The sequence below is a fragment of the Thermothelomyces heterothallicus genome, assembly GCF_042370625.1.
Source record: "Thermothelomyces heterothallicus CBS 202.75 unplaced genomic scaffold P884_scaffold_14, whole genome shotgun sequence".
NCBI classification, from domain to species: domain Eukaryota; kingdom Fungi; phylum Ascomycota; class Sordariomycetes; order Sordariales; family Chaetomiaceae; genus Thermothelomyces; species Thermothelomyces heterothallicus.
In genome coordinates, this window is record NW_027192575.1 from 406,921 (window position 1) to 422,948 (window position 16,028).

At 56.7% G+C, this 16,028-nt stretch overlaps 6 protein-coding genes across 6 annotated transcripts; 3 read left to right on the forward strand and 3 right to left on the reverse strand.

Annotated features, from left to right (window-relative positions):
- Positions 1 to 11: 11 nt before the first annotated feature.
- Positions 12 to 2,434, forward strand: P884DRAFT_260648 (acyl-CoA N-acyltransferase). The gene has a single exon (XM_069441479.1). The coding sequence runs from the start codon at positions 103 to 105 to the stop codon at positions 2,227 to 2,229; it is 2,127 nt and encodes a 708-aa protein (XP_069296799.1). The 5' UTR covers positions 12 to 102; the 3' UTR covers positions 2,230 to 2,434.
- A 1,508-nt stretch (positions 2,435 to 3,942) lies between these two features.
- On the forward strand, positions 3,943 to 5,014 carry P884DRAFT_285651 (mitochondrial ATP synthase protein 9). The gene is made up of 3 exons (XM_069443780.1): positions 3,943 to 4,155; positions 4,246 to 4,586; positions 4,765 to 5,014. The coding sequence occupies exons 1-3, from the start codon at positions 4,044 to 4,046 to the stop codon at positions 4,870 to 4,872; spliced, it is 561 nt and encodes a 186-aa protein (XP_069296800.1). The 5' UTR covers positions 3,943 to 4,043; the 3' UTR covers positions 4,873 to 5,014.
- A 1,002-nt stretch (positions 5,015 to 6,016) lies between these two features.
- P884DRAFT_292715 (BPG-independent protein) lies at positions 6,017 to 8,005 on the reverse strand (the record flags this gene model as incomplete). Its single annotated transcript, XM_069444179.1, has 4 exons — positions 6,017 to 7,038; positions 7,096 to 7,468; positions 7,528 to 7,880; positions 7,978 to 8,005. 4 exons carry the CDS (start codon positions 8,003 to 8,005, stop codon positions 6,233 to 6,235), a joined length of 1,560 nt encoding a protein of 519 aa, XP_069296801.1. The 3' UTR covers positions 6,017 to 6,232.
- A 328-nt stretch (positions 8,006 to 8,333) lies between these two features.
- On the forward strand, positions 8,334 to 9,331 carry P884DRAFT_260654 (uncharacterized protein). The gene has a single exon (XM_069441480.1). It carries the CDS (start codon positions 8,393 to 8,395, stop codon positions 9,128 to 9,130), a length of 738 nt encoding a protein of 245 aa, XP_069296802.1. The 5' UTR covers positions 8,334 to 8,392; the 3' UTR covers positions 9,131 to 9,331.
- A 282-nt stretch (positions 9,332 to 9,613) lies between these two features.
- Positions 9,614 to 10,924, reverse strand: P884DRAFT_202526 (tubulin binding cofactor C-domain-containing protein; the record flags this gene model as incomplete). The annotated part of the gene is made up of 3 exons (XM_069438436.1): positions 9,614 to 9,838; positions 9,933 to 10,801; positions 10,867 to 10,924. The coding sequence occupies 3 exons, from the start codon at positions 10,922 to 10,924 to the stop codon at positions 9,614 to 9,616; spliced, it is 1,152 nt and encodes a 383-aa protein (XP_069296803.1).
- A 988-nt stretch (positions 10,925 to 11,912) lies between these two features.
- Positions 11,913 to 14,283, reverse strand: P884DRAFT_202397 (N-acetylglucosaminyl transferase component-domain-containing protein; the record flags this gene model as incomplete). The annotated part of the gene is made up of 5 exons (XM_069438425.1): positions 11,913 to 12,233; positions 12,286 to 12,386; positions 12,444 to 12,905; positions 12,955 to 14,086; positions 14,149 to 14,283. The coding sequence occupies 5 exons, from the start codon at positions 14,281 to 14,283 to the stop codon at positions 11,913 to 11,915; spliced, it is 2,151 nt and encodes a 716-aa protein (XP_069296804.1).
- Positions 14,284 to 16,028: the final 1,745 nt, after the last annotated feature.

Here is a 16,028-nt window from a genome sequence, read left to right on the forward strand (position 1 = left end):
GAGAGATAACCGCGAATTTATCCCGTACCTGTCTTACATCTGACCTTGTGCGACTGGACAACAACGGGCACTTGGTAACAAGGCCCAGCGTCGCGAACACATATGCCAGCTCACCTCAAGAGAAAACGTCCTCCGGGGGGACAGGAATCATCCGCCACTGCTGCTGCTGCCGCCACCGCCCCTGCAACAACGCAGCGCCGAGCGACGCGCCAAAGCTCAGTACCCCCGCTCCCGGTTCCCCAAGACCCCGAGCCGCGACGCCGACGGCGACGCACCGATGCCAATGGCCAACCCGCCGACCATTTGCAGCCCACTAGTTCTCCGCGTGGGAAAGAAAACGTGCTTATACACTCGGAGCAACAACAGCGCGATCAGTTGCCGCCGAAGCTGTTGACGCGCTCGACCCGCCGGAGCTCCAGCCGAGAAGCACAAGCTGCTCCCCGTCCTTCTCGTCCCAATACCTCCGACGCCAAACAAGCCGCCCATCCCGCCTCTACCCCGGCCCTCCCGATGACACATCTTGAGGTGCACCAGTCGGCGGCGGCGGCCTCGCGGCCCGCTCCATCGCTGTCGGCCGCCCTGCCCAAGAGGCATGGACCCCGCTCGTCGACAGCTGATGCGTTCGTGCCCCACCAGCAATCCGTCTCGCTCGGTCGCAACAAGCCCATCATCATGACCACCTCAGTCGGTCAACTCGGCCAGAACCCAGCTTCGAAACCGAATGAGAGGCCCGGCGGCGCCGCTGGCGGGGCCGACAACACTCCGCGCCCCGACCGCAACATCGACAAGGTTGTGCTGGGCGACATCTGCTTCCGCGCATGGTACCCGTCATACTACGGAAAGGACGTACTCGGCGACATCTCGGGCAACAGCACCAAGGGCGGCAAGGAGACCAAGAACCACGGCGGCGGCGGCGGCGGCGGCGGCGGCGGCGGGGGGTTAGCAGCGCACCAACACCACGACGGCAAGGACGTCACGACAAGCGCGAAAACACACGGACGTCGAGACCGCGATCACCATCCGCCCATGCTAGACAGGCTGTACGTCTGTCCGCGCTGCTTCAAGTATTCCAAGGAATTGGTCACATGGTGGAAGCACGTCCGCTGGTGCGAGAGGCGCGGGTACTTGCCGGGCCGCCTGATCTACACCCACCCCAAGGGGAAGCGGACGGTGCTGGTGCCGGCGGGCCCGGCACCAAAGCAGGGACGGGGCAGCAAGCGCGGCAGTGTTGGGCAGAGGTTGATCGAGCAGGTCGTGCAGGACGAGGGCGAGTGGAGCATCCGGGAGGTCGACGGCGAGCAAGACGTGCTCTTCTGCCAGAACCTCTCCCTCTTCGCCAAGCTCTTCCTCGACAACAAGTCAGTCTTCTTCGACGTCACCGGCTTCAACTACTTTCTCCTCGTCTACACCCCGCCACCCTCGGCCCCTCCCCCCGCAGCCACATCCTCGACCACCGCCAATCCCGAGACGCGGTCAGTAAGGCCTGCCCCCGTACGGAACAGGAGCCAGATCGTCGGTTTTTTCTCCAAGGAGAAAATGTCCTGGGACAACAACAACCTCGCCTGCATCCTCGTCTTCCCGCCCTGGCAGCGCAAGGGCCTGGGCTCGCTGCTCATGGGCGTCTCGTACGAGATCGCCCGCCGCGAAGGCGTGCTCGGCGGGCCCGAGAAGCCCATCTCGGATCTCGGAAAGAAAGGATACAAGCGATTCTGGGCCGGAGAAATATGTCGGTGGATTCTGGGGCTCTCTGGTGCTGATGCCGACACTACGGGTAGCGATGCTGACAGTTGTGGCCGCGGCGGTGGTGGCGGTGGTGGTGGTGGTGATGGTGGTGGCGCAAATGGAGAAGAGAAGGGAAACAAAGAGATTGTGGTGGACATCGAAGCCTGCAGCCAGGCGACATGGATTGCGCCTGAAGATTGCTTGTCGGTGCTGCGAGAGATGGGGGTGGCCGAAGATGCCGGAGCCGGCCCCCCTCTCGGCTCGAAGGTGCAGGCGCCGAAGAGGGCCGACGAGGGCGCCAACCCAAACGGCTCCGGCGCCTTCACGACGGAAACGGCGTCCTCGTCGCCGGATCAAGTGGTGCAGAGGGTCCGCATCTCGCAGGCTGCTGTCAGGGAGTGGGTTGCTACGAACAAGATTAGCCTCGAGAGGACCTGTGATCCAGACGGGTTCGTGGAGGGATACGCCCTGAAGGGAAGGACGGCGCAGTTGGAGGAGCCTGTTTGAACGTTGTGTTTTGAGAACAGAGTGCTTTGGGATGGAGGTTTTCTCGATCTTAAACTTGGCGATTGGGTGTCAGGCGGTACACTTATCGAGTCTCGTGTGAGGAAACCGGTTTGGTTACTATACCCCTATCTCTACTATGTATGTGAACGTGGGCCTGCAGCGCTATGTAATGACTTATCCAGTTCGGGAGTTGGTCAAACGTCACTAATTCAAGAATCTACATAGGAATTCTCCGCCGTATGCCATGGTCCCAGGCAATGAAGAATGTTGACCACACAGGGAAACCCAACCTTCAGGAGCGGGCAGTTCACTTCTAGTGGACGTTGTTGAACCTTGTCGAAATCAACAATCAATGCAACAAAAATTGTAACTCAAATTTCCAGGGCGTTATTCCAGTTCTGCGAAATAAAACACTTCGCAATTGAGTAAGATAAGCTGGGTCGCGTAATTCATTTGTATACTCGCGTCGGTAGCGAGCCAACTGAACACTTATTGTGTAGTACAAGTACGGAGTACGGACGACGGATTACCAGATTCAGATTGATGGACAGGAGGCAGGTTGCCAAGAAATCATCTGTTCCCCGAATCTCACCTTTTTGACTTAAACTAGTTATCAGCCACAGCAATTTGTGTGGTAGTGAGTGTACCCGGTGGCTGGAAGCCTGAGGACGATCAGTCTCACGAATGCCGGCAAACCGGAAGTACTATACAGAGTACCGCGGTCCTACCAGCCAATCACCACAACGAATTGCGCCGGGAGATCCGACCCGCACTCGCATTGGAAGACGCTGTGTAACCTTCGCAAACACGGTTTCGGGTCGGTGAAAAGGGTTAGCTTGAAAAAAGTCACGTCGAACTAGCTCTCTACTTTCCTTCATTCGTCATTTGACAGGTGTGTGTGGCGGAGGAGATCTCAAGAACCGCTGCATGCTCTGTGTGCAAATTGACTCCCTGTCAATCTCGAGTGATAGCTTCGAAAGAGTACGGAGTCCTGCTAGGAAGAGCGGAGAGAGGCATTTTTCCTCATCCTGTCGTCATTCCCCGGCCCCTGATGTCGCGGTGGATTATCTGTGGAACCTGTGCCGCGATGTTGGCGACTGGGAATCGGCCATTTCTCTTCCAAGTGGGGGGTGCGTGGGGGCATTCAGGACACCCTGGTAAGGAAACGGGAGCCTCATTGCGTGAGACACAACACCCGGTTTGAAAATTTTCGGCGACGCCCAACAACAGGCCAATGTTCAGTTTGCCCGCCAGATCCAAAGCCCCAGGAGCTCCCAAGGAGCGCTAAATGGAACAGCGATGGCTTCCACCATTGTTGGGGCCCACGTATTTTGTGTCCACCAGGAGCAATTGAGGCTGAGAATCGAAGTTGTTGCTGGAGGAAGCAGGCCGAAAAGAGCGGCTCAGCCACGGGGGTCGATCGACCACGGTTTCCTGTGCGCGCCGCGTCCGAGATTGCCCGACCGTTTCCTAAAGTGCCGCAGCAAATTTTTCCCTCTCCCGCGACTGTTGTCCCAGCTTGGAGCCGTGACCCACCGCGAGCTCCAAGTGGAGAGTTTTGCACCAGCGAGCATCGAATTGGCCACTCACGTCGCTTGGTTGTACTGCTCGAGCCCGTTGCCCGGACCAGCCCGAGGGTCCGCTTCCCCAGCTGACCACCTGTTTTTCACTTTCGCTCTTCCCTTCCTCCTCTTTTTCTCTCTCCCACTCAGCAGTCGAGCCATCGCCTCTGCCTCAACCTTCAAGAGTACCATCTCGCCAATCCTCCCCGACCCGTCTTTGCATTCTCTGCATTACTCTTCCCATCAGTCACAATGGCCTCCACCCGTGTGCTCGCCTCGAGACTGGCCTCTCAGATGGCCACCAAGGCCGCTCGCCCGGCCGCTCGTGTCTCGCTTGCCAACACCAGCAAGCGGACCCTGACTGGTGAGTTTGGCGTGCCTGCTGCGGCTATAGCACCGTGGCGATCATGATCCGGACCAGCAATCTAACGGGACTTTTCTCGCGCGTTCACAGTCGCCAGCAAGTCCTCTCCTCTCCAGGCCGTCAAGCGTCAGCAGATGTCGTCCATCATCAACGCCACCACCCGCCAGGCCTTCGCTGTCCAGCGCCGTGCCTACTCCTCCGAGATTGCCCAGGCCATGGTTGAGGTCTCCAAGAACATTGGTATGGGCTCTGCCGCCATCGGTCTGACTGGTGCCGGTATCGGTATCGGTCTCGTCTTCGCCGCCCTCCTGAACGGCGTCGCCCGCAACCCTGCCCTCCGTGGCCAGCTCTTCTCGTACGCCATTCTGGGTTTCGCCTTCGTCGAAGCCATCGGTCTTTTCGACCTCATGGTTGCCCTCATGGCCAAGTTCGTAAGTATTATCCGTAGAGCAACAAGCTTCCAGCGGATCCGGAATCGCAATTTTAACCGTCAACCAGACCTAAACGTATCCCTCTATCGAATGGGATTGGCGTCGATACCTCGCTCGGAGCGGTCGATTGCCTGTACATAATGGGGACGTGGGGACGAGATGTTGGTGTGTACGAGAGGTTCATAGGTCTCTGCGACTTGATCGCATCGCGTGGACTGATGAAACAGACGGAAGTGTGCATGGGATAATGGCGGGGAATCGCATCAACATAGATGGGGCCATATAGACCTAGATCGGGGAGAACTTCCAGGGCGATCCGACCGTCTTGCTGTCGGCACTGCCGACATAACCTTGTACATTACCCACGGCGATTCTTCCCTCCGGGTTTACTGGGGGAAAATCCATCACAAAAATTTCACTTTTGTCTCAAAAACTCCCTTCCAGGTGCACCACGTCGAAGCCCGCGGGACGTTCTGTTGAGCTCATTCACCTGCTCTGACTCCTGCACTGGCAGTGGCATACGCCTTGCTGAGATGTCAACAGAAAAGAAAGGAATAGGTGGTGGCAGGGGACGCAGTCTGTATGAAGAGATGAGTAAAGAAACGCGAACCCAAACCTAACGTTGGGAGGTTTCGACCACTTCACCGACTGCTGCTCCACTCTGGCACGCGAGTCTCCCGGTGGAAACGTGGTCCGCGATTGTTTGCTCCACCGCGAGCCCACTTGGGCCGCTGCAAGCGTCTCCCCGTTAACCATGGGCGCTAACACGCGAGGCACATCAAATTGTTGACATCGCGTGTCAGTTGTTCATGCGGTTTGTTGGTGCTGTCGTTGTCATCGAAGATGTCTGCATGTGTACCACGCCCAGAAACAAGAGGAAATGGGGGAGGAGGAGGAGAATTGGTTGAGGTTGGATAATTGCCGGGAGCCGTCTTCTTATTTGTTGCGACTGCGTACGCGCCCTTCTCCCCTTTGGGTTATTTCCAGCATTGGGGTCGTCCTTTTCCCGAGCCGCTGTTTCCCTTTTCGATCTTCCCCTCACGGCTCTCATGCAATAGGCAAGGAAGTGCGACTCGGAGGTGTCAGGTGATTTGTCCATGTCAAGGTATCTGTGCTGCGAAGGAATGCGGGCAGGATACTTTGAGAAGGTTCGTTTTCGGAACCAGCATCCTGCATGCTTTCGGTCATCCCCCGCATTTCAAACCTGGGGAGGGTGGCATGCGGAGGGTGTCACTGCCACCGTGCGCCTCTCTGTTACCCTGAGTTGCAGCGTGGCCAAGGAGGCGAACAAGGAACTTTTGAGACCCGAGGGTAGCAATGGAACGTTGCCCACGGAACGAGGACGTCCAAAGGCGAGGTTCACGGGGGAGGTACACGCTACGGAAAACATATGTGTGGTACACTTTGCGCGGCGGCAATTTCTTGGAACACCTCGCAGCCTGCTGACGCTGCTGGGATCAGCGCTAGTACCACACCGAGCACGCCGAGGACTCGGGACGATCATTTGCTGAGTGTATCAGATCGGGTTGTGCGGGGTACCTTTCCCGCGGTCTATTGCCGAGCGTCTATCATCTAGGTATAGGATGTATGTTCGAATCTCGTCTTTGCCGTCGTAGCCATCTCCCGTCCAGCTCTCCCAAGCTTATTTATGCCTTGACGAGCAGGTTTGTGCCCGTCATCTCCTCAGGCACGGGCAGACCCATGGCAGTAAGGACAGTCGGGGCCACGTCTCCGAGGACGCCGCCTTCCTTCTTCAGACTCCAGCCTTCAGGAGCATTGGCCATGATGAAAGGGACCTTGTTGGTGGTGTGCGAGGTCTTGGGCTTGCCGTCAGGGAACTTCATCTCCTCAGCATTACCGTGATCGGCAGTGATGAAGAGGATGTAACCATTCTTCTTGCAGCTCTCGTAAATCTTGCCAATTGCCTTGTCAGTCGCAGCGCAACCGACGATGGCAGCCTCGTAGACACCAGTGTGGCCAACCATGTCCGGAGGGGCAAAGTTGTTCATGACGAAGGGGAACCTCCCCTCCGACAACCGCTTGCACACCTGCTCGGCGACTCCATCGGCACTCATCTCAGGGGCCTTGTCGTACGTCGGGACGCTCTTGTTCGAGGGCACCAAGTCCTGCGACTCGTCACGCGTCTCGAGCGGGAAGACCTTCTCGACACCGCCGTTGAAGAAAAAGGTGACGTGAGCGTACTTCTCGGTCTCGGCGACATGGACTTGTTCCACGCCCTGCTTGCCAAGCCACTCGGCCAAGACGTTGCCCATGTGCTGGGGCTTGAAAGCAATCTCGAACGGGTAGTCGAGCTTGTACTGTGTCATGGTGACCAGATTAACTTTGGGGTAGGGGAAATCGGGCAGAGGCGAGCGGTCAACATCGCCCAGGAGCTGGGTGATCTGCCGAACACGGTCGGACCGGTAGTTGAAGAAGAAGACGTTGTCACCGTCTGGATAAATAGTCAGCATCTCGACTCGCCATGCTTAAGCCAAGACGGGGCACTCACCCTTGATGCGGGCCTCATCGCCGCCGACAATAATGGGCTTGAGGAACTCGTCTGTTTCGCCCTTCTCATAGCGCTCCCTGACCGTCTTGACCGGATCATCGCTCTGCTCGCCCTCGCCTAGGACCATGCCCTTGAGCGCAACCTCGTTTCTCTCCCACCTCTTGTCGCGGTCCATGGCGTAATACCGGCCGACGACGGTAGCGATCTGTCCAGTGCCAATCTCGTTGATCGTAGACAACAGCTCTTCCATGTATCCAGCGCCGGACTTGGGGTCGGTGTCGCGGCCATCTCCGAAGAAGTGGATGAAGACCTTGGGAACGCCGACTTCCTTAGCAGCCCTGAGGAGGGCGTAGAGATGGGTTTGCTTCGAGTGCTACGGGCAGTCAGCATTCTTAAGAACTCTGGCGACGTCACAGGCATCCAGGTACTGACCACACCACCATGGGAAACGAGACCGCAGAGGTGAAGGCGCCCGTTGGTGTTCTTGGACGCCTCTAGGACCTTCTTGACTACATCGTTGCTGCTAAACTCGCCCTTCTTGACGGATTGGTCGATGCGAACAACATCTTGCCAGACGACACGGCCGGCTCCAATGTTGAGATGTCCGACTTCGGAGTTGCCCATTAGGCCCTCTGGAAGGCCGACAGCGAGCGACGAGGCCTCGAGTTCGGTGTAGCCGGTGGCGCTCTTAGAGAACTCGTCCATGACGGGGGTCTCGGCGGCGGCGATGGCGTCGCCATCCTTGGGCGAATCCTCGGATGGAATACCCCAGCCGTCAATCACGACTAGAGGACCGCAGAAGCATCATGATCAGCCACCCCGCCTCGAGGTATATCAGGACGTAACATGCGAACAGGACGTAGTCTGGGCGGCGGGACGTACTCAGGCAGGCCTTGTGTTCGGGAGCCATTGTTGTCTTGTGGGGAGCCTTGTCTCGGGGTTTGTTTGATATGACGTGAAAAGTCCGTGGCAGTCAAAACGGCGCGGCTAGGAAGTCGGCCGAGATAGGTAGGGAAAAAAGTTGACCAGACTTGTTGAGACGGGATGGCGGGGTAGGTCGGGCCTGTGTTCCTGGAAAGTCCCCCCACCTGACGTACGGCATCGAACGCTTTTTGCCTTAAACCAGCTTAGCGCGCCGCTAATAACAGAGCGATCACTGGTGCTGCCGCCTCCGGTCCCCACCCAAAACCCGACATCCAACCCACCAACAGCAGGAACGCGTCTTATCTTTTGGTGGGCATGTTGTTAGTTACTCAGCATAGGATCTCTCGGCGGCTCTCCTGAATGCCCCGTAACAATGGCGACACACCTTCCCGCGGGCCTCTCCCCCGATGCCGTTGACGTGGTCACCGAGCTGTCCTCAATCATCACGCGCCTGCGCGCCGCACAGCAATCAAGCTCGCCCAGCGGTGCCAATGCGACAGGCGCGACAGCAGCTTCCGCAGGCGGCGGCGGCAATAAGCCACCGACATCCGGGGCGACCCCGATTCCCCAAGGCGGCGTAACCGGCACGACACATCTCCCAACCTCGGCCCCGACCCCGAACCCCTCATCATCCAACAATACCATAACCAACAGCAACACCGCCAACGCCGCCGCGGCCGTCGCCGCATCGTCATCAACAGCAGGAGCAGCAAACCCGAACCCGAACCCGAACCAACAGAGCACCACCGGGTCCGGCCCAGGGTCGGCCGACAAGGAACTGCTCTCCGTCAAAGACCTCCCCTTCGCGACAGACAACCTCAAGCACAAGCTACAGCGGGCGCGGGCTGCGGTGCGCATGTTGGGGGACGTGCGGCGGGCGCTGGCGCAGCAGGAGGCCGAGGCGCGGGCGCTGGAAGAGCGGCGGGCGAGGCAGGCGGCGCGGCTGGCGCGCACGCAGGAGGACGGGCTGCTCTTCGTCAAGGCCAAGAGGGAGGAGAGCGAGGGGGTCGTCGTCATGGGGGATATGGACGTCGACGATGGCGGTGGCGGCGCTGGTAAGGAGGGGGATGGGAATGGCCAGGCCGGAGCGGGGGAGAGGATGGTCGAGTGAGGACAAGTTTTTTTAAGAGAGGGCCCTGGGCCCTGGGTGCGGTGTGGAATGGGATGGGTAAGACATAGGCGATCATATTCACGGCGTTGGGGCTACAATTGGCGGGTTGATACCAGCTTGGTTCTGCAGCATCGTTCTAGGAGTTGGTGGTCCGTTGACTGGTTTATCCGAGACCGAATTATTATTTTTTTTAAAAAAAAACCTCTGATTCATTCCGTAAACACCCTACGTGTCGGTGTTGGGTATAAACGACTCGAGATGTTAGGTGATGGCCTTGACAAAATGCTGAGATAAGACAGGCAGCAGTAACTAAGACGGCCTGAGAGACAGCCGGTGCGAGAAATCATGGTTGATTGTGTACGAAGCTACGCGGAGCTCTTGACCAAACGCCTCTCTCCCTTAGGGGGGAGCAAAGCACACACCATCTTCCCTGGTATAAACGACTTCCTGACGAGGCAACTCTTCCCACCAAATCCCCGCTCCTTAGGTCTCCTTCCCAGCGCCGAGACCCTTCCCAACGCCCAGCATGCGGAGCGTATCGTCAATGAGCGCACCGGGCTTGCCATCGAGGGCCTTTTTCCAAACATCCTCCGGCACGACTTTGTCGTCAGGCAGCAGGCTCCAGTTGGGTGAGCTGAACGTCTTGAGCCACTTGAAGTCGTCAACCTGGTCGTATAGGTTGGCCTCCTTCTTCTCCTTCTCCGTCAGCTACACAGACGCACGCCATGTTAGCACAGCCATCGCCTTCAATTTGGAACGAAAACAAAAGAAGGGGGGGGGGGGGGGGAGAAGCAAAGCTTACAAAGATCTCGGGTGCTTTCGCGAATTGCACACCCGTGCAGTCTTCCACAATCGGCCTGCTCACGCAATGCAGATAGAAGACGACATTGCGGCACTCGTGGATGCGCACCTGGCGCGCGATGACCATGACGACGCTGTCGCGCACGCCCGTGACGTGGACCGGCCCGTTGACGTGGCCGGCAACGATGGCGCTGCTCCGGATGTCCTTGAGGGTCAGGCTAGCGAAGGGGGTACCGGGCCCGCTGCCGGTGGTGCTGCTCGATGTGGGCAGGGTCATGTCGACGACACACTGATGCAGGTCCGTCAGAGTGCCGGAAGAGGTGGCACGAGAGGCCGAGGCTGGCAGGGTGATGTGCACACGGATGTGGTCAGACAGGTGGATGTCGCGGGCCGCCGAGAAGGACGGCTTGCGAACGCCTACGCCCTTAGCTGTGGCGTCATCGCGAGAGATCTCGGCGTTGTAGTTCCTGCTGCTGGTCGGCAGCGACGAGGAAGCCGGGAGCGCGCCGATGGTGTCCTTAGCTTCCGTCTGTGTGGATGCGACATCCGTGGACGATCTGGTGTTGTTGGCGGTCAGGTCCAGGCGACGAGTGTCAGGCTTCGCCGTGGCAGCGTCGCTGTTCTCGGGCCGCTTCCTGAACTGAAAGCGGTTCTTGGGCATCAACTTGGCCTGCGCCTCGTTGAGCTGGTCCTTGAGCGACTTCACGGTGTCGGAGTAGATCCGCAGATCATGGGCTGGGATGAATTCAGTGGCATCGGCTACCTCCTTGGAGAGGTGGGAAAGGCCACCCAGAATGTGGTCGACAGCATCCTGGCGCTCAGGGCCGACGCTGGCAAAGGAAGAGAGCTGGTTGATCTGCTCATGGATGGCTTTGTGTGCTTGTTTAGAGACGCTGAAAGACGCTGAATCAAGGGGCTGGATGCCCAGAACTTACTCGTGACTGAGGTCTGGAACTGGCGGTAGAAGCGTTCCTTGGGGTCCGGTGAACTCATCTTGAAGAGACTGTAAATCGGGGAGGAAGGGTTCAGGTGCCGAAAAATGACTGAATGATTATTGCTGTTTAGCAACATGCCGAACATCACACAAGGAGAAGGAAAGATCCCATTATTGTTGGGAGAAAAAGGGATATTCCCACTTACAAGTGCGAGCTTGCCGGCCGTGAGGAGTGAGGAGAAGCGCCCTAAACTTCGCCAACGCTGAATTTCACTCTTGGGCACGTAAGGAGCTAGGATGTGGCAACATCCAACCTTACAGGAATCAAGGCATCTATAGATGGAAATCTCACGCTTGTTTCGTCGTTTGCTGTGTATGTAGCTGGAGTCTTTAAAGTTGCATTAAAGGTGCAGCAGCAGAAGAGTATAATATAGTGGGGCCACTAGATGAGAGATCGCGGGGTCAAGCTAGTCCCAGGTCCAGCCATGATCTAGACGCGGGCGAACGCGTTCTGATTTGGCTGTTGAGCATTTGAGACGAAAAGGAAGGGGTTCGATGGTTATGCGTGCTTCTTCCGTCTGCAGAGCTGAGATGCTGCTTCCCCAAGGTCCGCTGCGGTACATAGGTACCTAGGTACCTAGGTAACACAAGATTTCTAAGGTACCGGCCTTTCTCATACAATGCTGCGCATGTTAGCCACAACGTGAAGGAAAGTGGCAGGTATGGTGAGTTTGTTAGCTCATTACTCGGCAGTGTACCTAAGCTCTTCAGTCTTGTTGAGAACAACCGAAATATAACTTGGAGCTCCTCAGCCGATCGCTTGCCAGCTACAGGTGCCCAAGGGGCAACAGGATCAGTTGTTATCTGAGTTTAACCCCCCCCCCCCCCCTTTTTTTTTTTTTTTCCTCTTTTCCTCTGAGATTGTTGGACTGTCCGAACTACAGCAGAAGCGACCATTCTCCACTCAGGAGGTTTCCTCTGATCAGAGCAATGCCTTAGCCCATTTATTACGTTCTAGTGCGATGTAAATAACCGTGTTTACCAGCTCTACCCATAACCTCGTGACCTCCCCCCGCCATAATTGCTGGGGAATGTTTTCCCGTTCGCCAGGATTGGCACCTGCACCGGCACCCCCCGCTTCTTGGACTCCGGCAGCGAATTGACCGCGTTCCACATCTCCATAACACCCGCTCTCCGCGCCGGTAGCATGCTGTACTGGAGGCTGTACAGGTTCTTGCGGTTCAGCGGCGGGACAAACTTTCCGGTGAGAAGACAGAGCAACACCCGCGGCGAGAGATAGTGTTTGCGGATCCGCTGTCCCATTTGAAAGTATTGGTGGAACATGGCCTTGAATTTCAGGGGAACGGACTGCCTGCGGTCAGTGCGGTGAATGTTGGACGATAGGTCAGGAGTAGCTCACTTTTAGGTATATTACTGAAGTCGAAGGCAGCTTTTGTGTGGGCGAGTTAGTAATGGGTGATCTGAAGTCTTGGGTATCTCGAAGCTCAAACCGGATCCCGCCTGCCGTCGAGTAAGCCTACTAACCCGAACAAACGGCCTTGTAAGACAGGTACATACCAGGAAGCCTCCCAGGATCCTTGATCCGAAGCATGAGCGCGAAAAGAGGGAAGTGATTCAAGCAAGACAGCATCGTGTCGAAGACGGCCTTGAGCGAGATGATAACCATGCGTGCGATAGCAAAATTAAGGTAAAACACCACCACGGTCGGTAGCAAAAAGAAGAGAAGAGTGAAGAGGATGGTGCCAACGAGCAGCTGGTCAAGATCGTAATCGCACGAGTCGATGCGATTTCTGAGGACGTTGTGCTTCTTGCCCCTGAACAGGTGGAACAGCGATATCAGGATATTCAGCTGCCAGTGGTAGATTCGGGCCGAGGCTAGGTAAAAAGAGTAGATGTGCACCGTCAGGATGGAGAGAAGATCCGAAAACAAGGCTATCGGCATGCTTGCTCCGGCAAAGCTCGAGAAGCCTATGAACCAGATGATGCGAGGCAGATATGGGCGAAGAGCCCCGATGAAGCCTGGCTTCGGTCAGCGATATCCTGTTCCTGACTCGCTGAGAGGACTTACTTGACCAATAATCAATGACCCATAGAAACAAGTCGCCGAGGAATGCCCCTAGCTCATTGTTCAGCTTCAACCCGGCGGGCCATCCCATGAGCCAGGAGATGCTGCTCTGCAGCGCGTCCACCGTGTACTGACTGAGGAGCTGGTTGACCTCCTCAGCAACCCAGCCAGCGTTATCAATGATGTAAGACCCCAGCGCGATGCCAATGATCACATCGTTGGCCACAAGCCAGAGGCTGTTATAAAAGCGGATGTAGTCGGGGTGGCTGGTTGTCACGCTCTCCCAGTCGTTCTTCCTCAACCGAAGAGTGACGTACTGCATCGGCCAGTAGCAGAACTGCTGCAGACGAATCTCGACCTGCTGAGCGGTGGCAGAGATGTCCTTCAGGGCGGCGTACCTTGGCTGCGCCCGCCATTCCAGGATACGCAAGAGCATTTCGGCGGCGATCCGATGGGCCAATAGGCCCATGACAAAGACCCGTTTGATGACAGGCCAAACGTAGACGGTAAAAAGATCCCACATCCACACCACCATCATGTCGCGCGCCGTCGTTGCTGACTCAACAACCCTCTCGGAGACACTAAGACTCCGCTTAGGGCGCGTGCCAATGCGAGAAACGTTCTTCTGGACCAGCTTCTCGAGCTCCCATGACCAGTTGATCTGGTTCACAATCTTGGCGAGTGCCTTTTCTTTCTCGGAAGGCACACGCTTAAAGATTGAATGCTGCTTCAGCTTCTCGACGAGCTGTCTCTGTTGCTCCTTCTTCTTGCGCTCCTCCTTCTCGTCATCGTCTTCAATTCCATCAGACACATCTTGCCGGAAACTATCGTGCTTGTCGTCAAGAGCCAACGCGATTGGGTTTAGGGAAATATATTGCATTCTAGTGGGATTCGGTCTCTCAAAGAGGATCAGCTGAATGCTCGAGGCTCGCGGACATGTGATGGCAGGGACACGGCGCTTGGGCCCGACCGTGACGCGTATCCATGACGGATCAATCTCGACCGAGTCTGGGGTGTTGGACAGGCCAAGGACGCATATCGACGTCTGGCCGCACAGCTCGTAGATGCGGCTCACGGGATGGGGAGCGTTGCGGAGGAGCGTGCCAATCTTGAGGGCGAATTCGACATTCCGAAGCTAGGGGTCGAGTCAGCAATCTCACCCTCCGCTGTCCTCAATGTTCGCCTACGCGCACACACCTCGACCTCTTCCAGGATGGCCAGCACAAATACGTCCAGAGCCGAGTTCCTCCACCCCACTACCACGCCCCTCAGGTCCGACCGCGGCAGATCGGCCGGCCAAAAAACGCGCATCAGACCATCATTATCTGGCATGTCCGACAGCAAGAGCGCAGTCGAATCAGCTAAAAAGAACCCCGCCGTCTGAGTTGCTCCCTGGCCGAGATGCCGGATGAGGTCGAGCGCGGATGCTGAAACGGGCAGTCAGTCAGCTTTAACTGGAAGCTTGGACAAGGCGGGTGGAATGCAGTGTCGTACCAGGTCCCCCTCTCGCGTCGCAAGCCGCTCCACCGGGAGAAAAATGCAGAGGAAAACCAGGCTGAGCACGACAAAGCCCTTGGCGGCGCGTGTCTGCACAAGAGAAGGCTTCGTCAGAATTCGATCGGCGTTCGGCGCAGAAACGCAGAAGCAGCGTCGCCGCCAGGTGGGGAGGGGGAGGGGGGCCGTTGCTTACGACCACTCCGTAGGTCCAGGCGAAAATGGCAAGCTCATAGAGACGGGTGACGAGATCCCATCGAGCGGTGATGTAGCCAGCTACGAAGATGCCAAGAGTCAAGATGGAGAAGGGGTGCATAGAATCGCGCTGTGGGCTATGGCCAGAGCATTCCGGGCTGAGGCTGAGGCGATCCGATGGTTGGGGACGAAACGCCGGCGCGACTGTTGGTGATCCCACGTTTCGGCGTTGGCGCAGGTATATCGAGCAGCGAGGGTGAGCTCGACCGTGGTCTAACACTTGCGTTTCACAGTATCCAAGTGTGAAAGGGGAATTGAAACCCCGAGGTCCAGAACCTTGAATTCCACTTAGCGTGCGAATCGGGAGTTTGTGGAGATTGGTGGGTGGGTCCTATCTATGTTCACTGGCCCACTGCACTCTCGTAAAACATAGTGTACGGTAGTACTCCGTACCTTACAGTAGTGTATTACCTATTCGGGAGTACTGGTAGCCGAAGCCCTGGATTCGACGGAGAACTTGGGAAATACTTAATGAGTGGCTTTGGCATCCTAGCTTGGACTGCGGAAAGGCTGAAATTGCTCGAACCTACATCCTGCAGAACGAGGAGGCCAAAGGCGCATCCAGGCCTGGCACGAGGAGAAATGTAACACGGCAACGACAGGTAGAACCCAGAGACCAATGAAGAACACGAGGGACATCTTCATTCAATTGGCTGCACGCCTCATCCTGCAAACAACCAGCAGACTTGCTCTTGTGTTCCTGGGAGGAATGGCTGTAAGTGTATCAATGACCTCTTGGTTTCCTCCTCTATGGGGGCGGTAGTCCTGTGGGAAGAAATGCCTAGAAACGATGACAATTTACTCACACAGTTTTAGCACATATTCTACAAACATTCGTGACTAAGGTGAGGTGTCGGCCTCTCGAACCAAGATACTCCTCGGCTAGCCTGATGGCCGCCTTCCTAACTGAACCAATTGGTTTTGATTATGTTGCCCGATGCATTAATTGACAATACATATAACCAAGAGGCATCTGAGCTAGTCGACGAGTTTGCAATGCAATCTACCAATTCAAGCAATTTACGTACGCAGAGCTTTGTAGACGGGATTGCTTAGGGCAAACCGCGGACCAGTCATGACGCTCACTTACTGCCTGCTTAATTAGAGCTAGGCACGCAATGTGTTGTTACTGGATCGAGGTACTCGGAGGCCGACCCACCACTAGGGATGACGGACCAGGGTTCAGCATGTATTTAGAGAGCTTCCACCAGTGCTTCCGGCACTTGACAACAATCAACCATCATCACCACTTCTGAGGACCATACGAGAGTTCCAGCAGTGCCTGCCACAGCGCTCACACCGCTGTGGTTGACCGTATTTGCAGCACC